Raw genomic sequence first — 12236 nt, 5'->3', positions numbered from 1 at the left:
TGTGTTTACGGCTGTAAACCTGTATAAGTGTGAAGCTGTTTTATAGTCCTGAAAGGAAATCATTTGTAGCTGGAAGGTGTTATAAAGGGGCATGTATAATGTAGTATAAATAACATAAGTATTTGTACTTGGAAGGTGTCCTGGGTTCAGCTACAGCAGTCATTTTTTATCCTTCTTAGTAGCTGGTGCAGTGCTGTGTTTTTGACTTTCAGTCTGGGAACAATGCTGATAACACCGATGTTTTTAGTTGTTGCTCAGTAATGTTTACTCTGACCAAGGACTTTCTCAGTCTCATGCTCTGCCAGGGAGGAGGGGAAGCCAGGAGGCAGCAGAGACAGGACACCTGACCCAAACTGGCCAAAGGGCTATTCCATACCACAGCACGTCATGCCCAGTATAGAAACTGGGGGGCGTTACCCGGAAGGCCCAGATCGCTGCTCGGGTCGGGCTGGGTATCGGTCGGCGGGGGGTGAGCGGGTGTGTCCTTTTCCCTTGTTATTCCTCTTATCAGTATTATTGGTAGCAGTAGGGGTTTGTATTATACCTTAGTTACTGGAGAGCTGTTATCTCAACTCGTGGGAGTTACATTCCTCCGATTCTCCTCCCCCTCCCTCCGGGAGCGGGGGGAGGAAGGAAAAGGGGGGGAGTGAGCGAGCGGCTGCGTGGTTCCAGGTTGCCGGCTGGGCTTGAACCACGACAGAAGGTGAGGTCCTATGACCACCAGCAGGCAAGCAGATGAATTTTACTTGTTTACTTTGATCACAGAAATTTAGTTTAGACAGAGGCAGCTGTTGGTTGCAGTTGTCATACCACTGGAACATAAGTTTACTACTTGCGGCGTGGGACTTAATTAAAAGAAGTATTTCTCTGTAAGTTGCAGTGAATTAGCTTCTGGCATTTTTGACTTCTCACAGGCATCAGCAGTCAAGCATCTTTTACTTGACTGTTCCTGGAATAGGAAGACAGCAGTCCAGAGATTACACTAAAATGTCTCCAGGTGCCATGTACAGTGCTTCTACTAAATTTAAAATTTGGGAGGACGAGTGCAATAATCTTTCATGTCCTCAATTTGTAGCAATTGCTTGATTACTGTGTTCCAGTTTTATTGCCCTTGGGAATCAAAGATTTGGTTGATGTTCAGTTTTTCTACTAACCTGGCTTTGCAGAGTTTAACCAGCAATGAAGGTTTAAGTATTTTTATTCCTAACCTGTGCAGTTCATGGCAGAGTTAGCATTGAGGAGCCTTTTGGAGTTCACAAGTCTTGCTTAACTCTACTAAGGCAAAGGATTTTAACTGGCATGCTTTTGTTTGTTTATGTGTAGGCTGTGGAATAAAACATATTCAACAGTTTAAGTTTGTTATTTTTATTTCTCTTGGAAGAGTAAGACTTGGTCTAGCTTACTTCAGAAATGCTCTTTAGATTCTTGGTTGAAATGCCTGTTGTACACGTGTTGTTGCCAGTTAGTACTCAGTATCAGATTTTAGATGCAATTTAAGCAGCGTACACGAGCCTTGTTTTGGAAACTCCTTCTAAAGATAGGAATACAGACTGCTGTATTGGCTGCTGCCAATACTTCAGGGATTTTTATTGTCCTGTTTGACAAATGTATTGTGAAAGTAGGAATTGGTAATACTGGAATTAGCATGAAAATGATTTAAGAACAACAATAGTGAAAAAGTGGGGCTTTTCTGCTGGAATTTGGCATAAAAATAGGCTATGTTATTTGCCAGAACTGTTTAATAGATATGAACTTGGTTCTGCTTATTAAGCATGTCCCTGTTAGTACTAAGAGGTTGCTAATAAACAGCTTTTTTGTCTGTCAAATGCTGTTGTGCAACTTGGTGTCCAACAAGTACATTATTTCTCAGTATTAGTATGATGACACTTTTTCTGCCCTTAAAGGTTCTTAACGATGCTACTTAGCAATAGAATTGCAGTATTGAGTGGTATATTAACATCCATATAACCCTTTTTAAGAATGCTGATATCACTTTGGTGGGGCAGCGTGAGCAGACATGCTTTAATTCTATAACCCTATAATTGATATTGGTGACATGCCAGCCTCTAATGCAGTTTTTGGTTTTATTTACAGCATCGAGATGACTCAGGAGACAAACCAGACCCCAGGGCCCATGCTGTGTAGTACAGGATGTGGATTTTATGGAAATCCTAGGACAAATGGGATGTGTTCTGTTTGCTACAAAGAGCATCTTCAGCGACAGCAGAATAGTGGTAGAATCAGCCCAATGGGTAAGGGTGTGTGTTTTGTGGTGGGGTGGTTTGGTTTGGTTTTGTGGTGGTTTTTTTTTCTTTCTTTTTTTTTTTTTTTTTTTCTCTTTTAAAATAAAACACAGAAGATGACAAGGAATCTCAGAACATTTTTCAGGAGAACTTCTGAAAGCAGCATACTAAAACAGTGACTATCAAAGAGAATACTACTTTAAATCACAGTAAAGATAAAACTATATTTCCCTGTAATGTGTTCTGGTCTGCTTGGCATTCAGCCCTAACTTGTTTTCCCACTTAAGCCAGCTCTGTTAGAATATTCTTATACAATCTTTGTATTTTGGTTGTTAACAGTATAGCCTGTCTTCTAGTACAAGTAATATGCAGTAGCAGTGAAGATTGTATCCAGGCAGTTCGTAGCTGCTTACGAGACTTTTTGACATGTATTTTACAATCTGTTTATAACTAACTTATCAAATTCTTATTATGTAGGAACAGCCAGTGGTTCCAACAGTCCTACCTCAGACTCTGCATCTGTACAGAGAGCAGACACTAGCTTAAACAACTGTGAAGGTGCTGCTGGCAGCACATCTGAAAAATCAAGGTAAGATGAAGGTATCAGTTTGAGGTTTGAATGAGGTGTGAGTGTGCAGCAGTTTGAAGGCCTGCAGCAATGCTGCCCTGTTGCAGTGATATTCTGGGGAGGAAAAAGGGACAGTCTACCTTATAGCGTTCCATGAATCTGTGTAAACAAGAGCTGATTAAAATACTTGGCATTTGACTGCTACATTTAAAAGTTTGGTTTTGATTCACCTGGAGAAATAATTGCTGCAGGTTTGCCTGTTTTCTTCTGAGGAAACTAAAATAGAGTAAAAAAAAAAAACAACGTAGAGGCAGAGGTCAAACATGTATCAGTAGGAATTGAACAGGTACTTTATTGATGGGTATGGGCAGGTTAAGCTTTTGTTAAGAGTTCCAAACTAACATAAATTATGTGTTTCACTGCACTTAAACAGAAATGTGCCTGTTGCCGCCTTGCCTGTAACTCAGCAGATGACAGAAATGAGCATTTCAAGAGAGGAAAAAGTAACACCGAAAACGGAGACTGAGCCAGGTATGCTTGCACAGTAGCACTGCGTGCAACTGGTGACATAGTGGGAGCTGACGGGTTGCTGACTTTCTAAGTAGGCATCTCCTGTTGTGGTGATGATCTTGAGGAACTGTTAAGATGATTAAGGATGCATCTTGAGTACTCCCTTGGCAGAATCAAGAAGAAGGACTAGTGCCACAATAGGGTTTTGAGATGCATGTTCAATGTTAGTAAAAAAAAAAAAAATCAATACCTGTGAGGATTTTTACTCCCAAGCCTTTGTTTTTCAAAGTAAGGCACTCTGAAATTGGGTTTGGGCAACGTGTTCAGTTTTGAAGTGTTGAGATTTCTGTGTATTACCTATAAGTACAATTCCTGCTGACTCATGGCAGTAAAAATGGCTTGCTGCGTTTGGAGAATAGAGTTATTAATAAATTCCACTTTACAGAGGAGTGATGCTGTGGGGGAAGGGAGTGTGTGGTTTAAAAATACTAACAAAAGCTGGTTTGGGTTCTTGAACTAATTGAGTAATCAGTATTGTTCTGTGGATTCAGGATACTTGCAGCATTAGTTGCTGGGTGTGAATTATCAATTTAAAAATTTTATTCTTGTACTGGAGGGCCGTAGGTGCAGTAATTACAGTGTAAACTATTTCTTGGAGGGAGGCAGAGGGGGCTGCTTTCTTTGGAACTAGTGAGTGTTTGAATACCTATCAGTTTATTCAAATGGATATCATAAACCACTTACTCCATACTTAAACACATCCACACTTTTTTTACGTAACACAGCTGAAACAGTCTTAAAGCACTAAAATGTGATGTTTAGTAGGAAGTCTGTTCGCTCAGGCTGAAGATAAAAATCATTTTTCCAGTTTTGAAGTCCGATAGAAATTGTAGGAGATGCTACTCAGAACTGTACAAGTGATCTTTTATTTTTTTCTTTTTACCTAGATTTATTTTTGCTGGCAAAGACTGCTCTAACACCTGACACTTAGTTGCTCAATACTTGTACAGAGTATTTTACCATTTGCAGTAAGTCATGCTAAGTCAAGATTCTGTGGCATAAACTGAAGTAGTTATAGAATATATGGGGTTTTCATTATGTATAGACTGAGAGGAGATTTTTGCAAGTATTACGTATTACCAGCATGACATTAACTAGTGTCATCTGAAGAGGCTTTTGTATGTAACCGAGAAATAGACTTTGCTACAAATTCATAAACACCTCTTGCCTTGTTACAAATTCATCCATGAAACGCGGCAAGCAGAAAAAAGGAATACATAAAATGGTAGTGGTAAAGTAATAGATGATTTTACTCGTATTAGAACTTTCAGTAAGAATCTGTCATTTGGCCAAGTGTAAAGGGCAGTCTTCAGCTATTATTCACGTACTACCCCTTTTAAGGTACTGTGGGTCAACAGTATGGTAGGTAGGACTCTTGATTAGAATAGGGGAAAAAATCCAAAAGCAGCACAAGACACTTACTTGTTGATAGTATTGTTGTAAATAATATCACAGATTGAAACCAGTGAAAGCTACATGTAAAGATCACTGGAAAAACTACCGGAGAACTTAGATGTGTCTGGAAAAAAACTGCCTTCCTGAGTATATTCATGAGTCCTGTAAATTCATGAGACAGCCTCAGCTGCTGTAAAACCCCAGTTCCCTTTGAGTGTTATGGTTTGGCATAGATTGTAGATGGCACAGGATAGAGTCTTCATATGCTATTCTTAGGGTTTGTTGGACATCTAAAATACATGAAGTGTTGGCTGTATTCAGTGGTACATTGATCTTTGACATGCAGGTAATAGACGCTTCCATAGACTTCTTATAAAATCTCCATTGTGTCTGGACTAGTTGCATTTTTCTTCTCTTCCTTTTTCCAGCAGCATCCAATATGTGTTGGTCTCTCCTCTCAAGGAGGAACTGAAACAATGGTAAATAATTCACATTGCCTCATAACACCAAATAATACTTCATGAGGTGTAGTTCTCTTAAGACAATGCTACAGTCATGTAGCTGCTAATGAAAACAGTCTAGTTGTAAGCACTGTCTGACTCTGGCAACTGAATTTCATAACAATCTGTCAGATAGTACCAGATCATGTACAGACAATGTAGCCTTTCAGCAAAGTAGCTTGTTCTCGTTTTAATATCTTCAACAGTATGAAGTCACAGTCTTTTCTGCCAGATTTTCATTAGCAAATACCATTTTGGCTATTTTCCTTACAGGTCAGAAAGATTAAAAAAAACAAATACTTGTGGTCAACTGATTTATTTATCTATTTTATCTGTCTTTAGAATAAAATTATATTTCTTTGCTGTAGGAGTTGAAGGAGCCAACTTGAAAAGGTGAAGTTGAGAACAATGAAACAATGAAGCTTAACAAGCTTACTTTTCTTGATGGATTTTTTTGTGTGTTTTTCTTTCTTTTCAAACAGGTTGAGGTTGCCACCTGAGTTCACATTCAGAACAAATCTCATGTTAAGTCAATTGTATCTTGACATTTGAAAGAAGAAAAGCATGATGGATGTAAATGACCTAGCTGGTTATAATTCACATGTGTAATGTGCTATATTTTGTTTTAACTTCATAGTTAAATTGAACAGTGGCAAGAATTCAGTGTAGTTTTGTGTTCAAATGATTCAAAAGTTTGAGACACCTAAAGGTCTTTATGTCCAAACTCAAATTCATAAGTGGGAAATATTTGCAAAATACTTTTTATAGCATTTTGGTAAGCTTTTACACTTTTTAAGGATTGAATTTTAATACACTCCTGAAGTCAGACTATACCTAAAGCATTCTGGAAATACAATTCATAGCTTTTTTTTTGCTGTGCTGAGTTGCTGGAATTAAATGCAAAACCTAATGAACTACGTGCGTTACACTGGTGGAGCAATATATCCACCAAGTTGGCAAGGCATAGTGGAGCCCTTCCTAAGAAACATGGGGGTTGGTGTTTTGGGGGTTTTTGTAGCAGGTATTCAAATGGAAATAAAAGTTTTTGAAAGAAAGATAATTGAGTTACCTAGAAACCACTAAAAATAAACTGTTTGAAAACAAGTATGTTTAAACAGTATTGTTCCCAGTTACAGCGTATTTTTAGCATTTTCTTGCACTTTTGTAGGTCTTTACCTTGTTGAATGATGAGTGAGGTCTGTGTTTCAAGATGTCATTAGTATCAGCATGTGTTTCTGAGGCTTGGGGCTTGTGTTTTTTTGGGTGTTGGGTTTTTTGTTTTGTTTTTTATTGGGTTTAAACTAAGTAATAGCGCTGGTTGAGGGAGTAGTGTGATTGGGTATCATATACACTTTCAAGGCTTTGCCTCACTGCTATGTTACCACTTACTAGTACTGTGAAAGTCATGCAGTTTAAGCTGTTAGGATCTTATTTTGGTTCATTTTTGTTTAGTCAGAGAAGGTTCTAAAAACTTACTAGTGTTACTTTAGTAGCCTTTTCTGGTACGGGGAGGGTTAAGAAGTGCTATTGCTTTACTTTCATCACGTTTTTTTCAAATGAAACATTGGTTTCATTCCAGCATGAAATCTCAGTGGGAAAATTCCTTCAGTAGGCATGCTCTTTTGCAGCAGCCATACTGGTTTATATAAGGAAATCTACTGTAAAATCCTATTCTTAGCAGTTTTTAATTTTGAGTGGCAGCCCCACATAGTCACCGTAGCTTAATACTTCAGGGTTTCAGAAAAGCTTTATTCTCCACTTGGTGTAGGACCTTTCTGCATGCAGGCTGAGTAGCTGTAATTCTAGCAATGGGAGTGAAGTGACGATGGTGATGGAAAGGGGTACATGCCAACAGCAACTGTGTTAAACCTGTTTTAATGGTGAAAGGTTTGTTTCATCTGAGCACTGTTACTGAGGAAGCAGGTGTACTGGTAGCAGTAACCATTATATTCTAACTTTCAGCATTTTTTTCAGTTATTCCATGGTTATCATACAACAATCATCTAGAGCACTTTGCCTGATGATTAACACTTGAAATGATTTTTGAAATTAGTATATTGAGGATTGGAGTTAACTTGCCCAGTTGGGTTTGGATCTGTGCTAAAATAAACCTTTTGTGACAAGTAGTTGTCAGGATAGTATCTGATGAATTTATATTGGCTCCTGATGTCATCACAAAACAACTACAGTTCACATTATTTTTCATCTGAGCCACAGGTTGATGAAAATGGATTTTGTCCTGAACTTTAAGTAAGGGGCAGGGTGGGCAGCTTTGCCTGTGTCCTAGGCATTACTCGGAAGCTCATTTCTGAAGGTTTGACATGATAAAAATGCATAATCAGACTTGACTCTGGCATAAAATAATAGGAGAATCCTTTGGTAATGGAGAACAACAAATTGAACATTTTAATTGGTACTTATGGGACTAAGTCCCATCTTGTCTTGGCACTTTTTAGTGCCCACTACTGGATGTTATGCACTTCTTTTCCTTCTTGGAACATGTTGTGGTTGTGCGAGAAGGATCCTTCTCAGCAGCCGTTTCCGGAAATGTGCCACCAGTTTCTTACGAGTCACTGTCTAGTTCATGGGCTGCCAGTTGCCACAGTTTCTTCATGCAAAGGGGGAAGTACCAGTAGTAGTTGGTTAACATTTTCGCTTAGATCAATTTGTTGTCGGTGTCTTTGTTTTGTGGCAGAATGATCTACTAGGCTATCTCCTTGCCTTGGTGATTCCTGGGAAGTTGCTGTTTGCACTTCTGCTTCCTTGTTGCTGCATTAGGCAGTGATAATAGTTGCTCCTCTTCTAGTTTTCGTTTTCTCTTAGTACATGTTGTGAGGGAGTTTATTTAGGTCTCAGTTATTTTGCCCTTTCTGCATTTTCTTTGCATCTGATTGAAACAGCATGCCAGCTCCATGGGCTCGCATTGTAGGTTGGTTCTGGAGATGTTGGATCTTTTTTTATTTTTTTTAAAGGCTACAGCTAATGGCTTTTAAGCAGGTTACGTGGTGTCCATCAGATTTACACCGATAGCAGGATCACTGGGTTTCAGCCTGGTTTTCAGTCACACTCTTGATCAGATTGAGATACCAAGCACTGCTTTCCTTGGTATTTAAAGGTAAGTTCAGAGGAATGTATCTGTTCATCTAGAAAATGTTAATCATCAGGACAAAGAAAGTTTTCTCAAAAAAAAAAAAAAAAAGAACCAAACACAAAAGCAGCGGAAGAAACTACTCCAAAAAGCACCAGTGGTATTAGTGGCTGTAATGTAGTAGGTTTTTTATCCCTCAGACTTGGCAAAATAGAAATGACACTGAATTCCACAAACGTTTTAGAAAAATATCTATGCAAGATGACAAAAAATAAAGGTAGTAAAAAGGTCTTGCCTGTTCATTAGGAACTGGTGCTATAATCTATAAGTACAGTGTAAGAAAATATTAGCAACCATTGTTACAAGTACAGTGTAAGAAAATATTAGCAACCATTGTTACACTGCATGAAATTTTTTGGTAATAAGCAGTGACGGTTCATTGTTACTTCTGAGAGCTTGTCACTTTTAAATCTTGTTTAAATTACGAAGTCTTGACTGGGAGCTTGTACAGTGAATTGTGGGGCTTTCTAGGTGTTTGTGGTAATAGGTGGTTTTTAGAAAACCTGTGAACATGGTAATGCAGATGCAATTTTAAAAAGCAAGCATGAAGAGTAAAGATATAAAAAAGTCAACATAACTGTTTATTTGTGTTTGGAAAAACCCTGCTTTTCACAGATATGGCACTTGCTGATCCAAAAGAATCTCAGCTAACAAATCCTATATGGGTGTATAAAGTTGATTACGGAAAAAGGCCCTAAAGGTTATATACACTGCTTATTCTGGAATGCATTTTATAATTTGTTCTGGTTTAGAACAATAGATGTTATCAAAGAGCTGGGAATATTCAGGAAAACTGTACAAGGACGTGGTGTTAAAGTTCTGTATAAATGCACCTCTCTCAGCTTTCCTCTGTTCCAGGTTGGCTATAGAAATTATATTTTAAAAAAAAAATAATGTGTGTGATTGAAAAAAATAACTTTTGTTTGTTTCTTTACAAAATGAACAGATTCCCAGAAGTTCACAAAAGGGCAAATTTTTAGCCTTCAGGGAACTTAAATAAAGGTGACTCAAGTTTGTCTGAAGGTCTTCATGACAGTGGCAATTGAAAGATTACTAATTTTGAGCATTAACCTGGTTGAACACTAGCGCTGGATACAGTATAAAAATACAGATGTTCAGTGTAAATTGGCACTTTGTTCTTTAAATTACTGAAAGTGTCGAAAAGTGAGGGCTCTTTTGAACTGTGTGTTTTGTAGCTGTGTTCTGGATCTGTCACAAAATCAATGGCTTGCTAGCTGCTGTCTTGAACTGCTTCGGGCATCTGACTTCACAAGTGTAGTGGCAGAGTAACCTGGTACTATGATAGTAACACATAACTGAATTCCATTTCTTTCTAACATATGTTCCCGTTAAGTTATATTCTCTACAGCTGTCCCTTCTGTTCAACAACTTTAGTTGTGACAATATTACTGTTTTAGGTTAACTGAACATGATTTTTTTTGGGGGTTGTTTTTTTTTTTTTTTAGATATTTTAGATATTAAATATGTGCATGGAACTTCTGGAGTGCTTTCCAAGCCCTTAACACCTGTACAGGTGTACTAAAGAAGTGCCTTACATTTTCTAGCTGGTGGAACTGCAGGGAAAGTGAGATTGTCTTGTGTAGAGTCAAAAGGAAAGAACAGAGTACCTAAAAATCCCTATTCCTGATTTACATTTTTGTAGACTGTCTGTGTAGTACTTTAGGCAACAAACATCAGGGTCTTAGTAGGGGGAATCAATCCTTACGAAATACGTGCATGCTACTGGATAGCTGCTGAAGTCAGGAAAAAGATACTTAATTTTTATTTCCTTTTCTTGCTTTAACAGTTGTTACTCAACCAAGCCCATTGGTTTCTCAGCCTAGTACTTCGCAGAATGAAGAGAGGGCTCCTGAACTGCCCAAGCCAAAGAAGAACAGATGTTTCATGTGCAGAAAGAAGGTTGGCCTTACAGGTACAAGAAATATTTCATCAGTTTTGAACAGATCTGTATGATTAGTTGCTGCTTCTTAGATTAAACTTGATTAAATAGCTGTGCTGTTATTTCCTTCTTCATTTTTCTTACGCTGTCATGGTAGTTGAACACTACTGTGTTCACTTGTAGTGACTAAGGTGTTGATTTACAACTTAATTAAGTGTGAAGCTTCCTAGTGATGTTGATTCTTTTTCTATGTACAGGATTTGACTGCAGATGTGGAAACTTATTTTGTGGACTTCATCGTTATTCTGACAAGCATAACTGCCCATATGATTACAAAGCAGAAGCTGCAGCAAAAATCAGGAAAGAGAATCCAGTTGTGGTGGCTGAAAAAATACAGAGAATATAAATTAACTGCTTGTGAAAAGACTGACTGACTTTTTGTTTTGTTTTTGATACATCCTAGAAAAACGTGAAAGAACAAGTGCATGGCCTTTTTTCTCTGTTCTCCAAAGTTTTACTTTTAATCTTGTCTGTCTTAATGATATTTCAGAATGTTTGGGTGTTTGTTACAGGCAGAATTGGATAGATACAGCCCTTGAAAATATATATGCCCTCCCCAGAATATTAATTGGATGATCAGAAACCTGCACAGGAATACACATGCAAAGAGGATGGACTCTAGGTCATAAGTGCCAACAGATGTATGCTGTCTGCATATTTGCAGCAGATCTGCCTTTCAAGATGTGTTTGAGGTACATAATCTTTGGCTAGTGTTATGTACCTGTTTTGGAGAAGGATATATCAAAATTATTGGCAGTCTACTTCTATCATTTAAAATCTCATCCTAAGTTTAGCTTCCACACTCCACTGTTTTCCAGCAGAATGTAAGCTATGTATAGGGGCCTACCATTCCAGTAAGATGAGTGTTGGTGCCATATTTAAGAAAGTCATTGTATCAATTCCACTGAGAAAAATTGGAAAAAAATCAGATAAGTATGAGAAGAAAACTGATTTGGAAAAGATTACATTAACTTTAGAATCATGAAAACACGTTCGCAAAGGAAATGTCCTGTTAGGGATTTGTGAACTGGCCTGCAGACAGAGTTGTCTGCTTTTCCTTGCATAGCTGAAAATGTTGTGTACCATAATATTCTAAGATTGGTAAAAAAAAGTTACATATGTTTTTAGACATACCACAGCAGCTTTATCAAGCAACATATCTGATGAGTAAGTTGCTGATGTATCAGAGCAGTTTATTATTCATATACTACTTACATTCTGTGTGTTTGGAGTTCAAAAGAATGTTAGGAGTTAATTTTTTCTAGTTTTAAATGTAGCAGTTGCACTGTTCTGCATGGAAAGCCATACCCAACATGGCTGCTGTAGATTTAAGTGGTAGCTGGAACCACTCTTGGAGGGCTGCTTTATCATTTTTAATTGTACTTGGGTGTAGGACTGTAGTGTTCTTGGGTGTATTGCATGGGCTGCATTATCTACAGCATTGTACAATAACAACTCTAGAAAAGGCAGTATACTTCACTGATGCTTGTCTGGTAATATCACTTCTGTGTTATAATGGAAGGGGTTTTTGTGATGTATGAAACTTGTGATTTTTATATAAACAAGTACAGTTTAGACTAGTGTTGTGATAATGACTGTTCTTACCTGTAAATAGTTACGTATGTACACAAGGCGCTATTCCTGAACTTCTGATTTTTATCGCAGTGTTCAGTCTTAGTTTATACTTCACTATTAAAGCATCAGGTTTTTGCTTCTAACTTCGTTCTTCTGGGTTATTAGATATGCAAACATGTACAGATAGTTCATATTTATGTATTGCATATAATCATGCTACCCAGCATCTATGCTATATTGTATTATGTAAATAATAAAAATCATGTACAGAAGGAAA

The 12236-nt window shown here is 37.8% G+C and overlaps 1 protein-coding gene across 1 annotated transcript; it reads left to right on the top strand.

Moving 5' to 3' along the window:
* The first annotated feature begins 2096 nt into the window (after positions 1-2096).
* On the top strand, positions 2097-12236 carry ZFAND5 (zinc finger, AN1-type domain 5). The gene is made up of 5 exons (XM_010015263.1): positions 2097-2252; positions 2721-2832; positions 3245-3342; positions 10232-10357; positions 10582-12236. Exons 1-5 carry the CDS (start codon positions 2102-2104, stop codon positions 10728-10730), a joined length of 636 nt encoding a protein of 211 aa, XP_010013565.1. The 5' UTR covers positions 2097-2101; the 3' UTR covers positions 10731-12236.

The sequence above is a fragment of the Nestor notabilis genome, unplaced genomic scaffold (genome assembly GCF_000696875.1).
Source record: "Nestor notabilis isolate BGI_N333 unplaced genomic scaffold, ASM69687v1 scaffold18805, whole genome shotgun sequence".
Taxonomy (NCBI): Eukaryota; Metazoa; Chordata; class Aves; order Psittaciformes; family Psittacidae; genus Nestor; species Nestor notabilis.
This window is presented reverse-complemented; position numbering and strand designations above follow the sequence as displayed.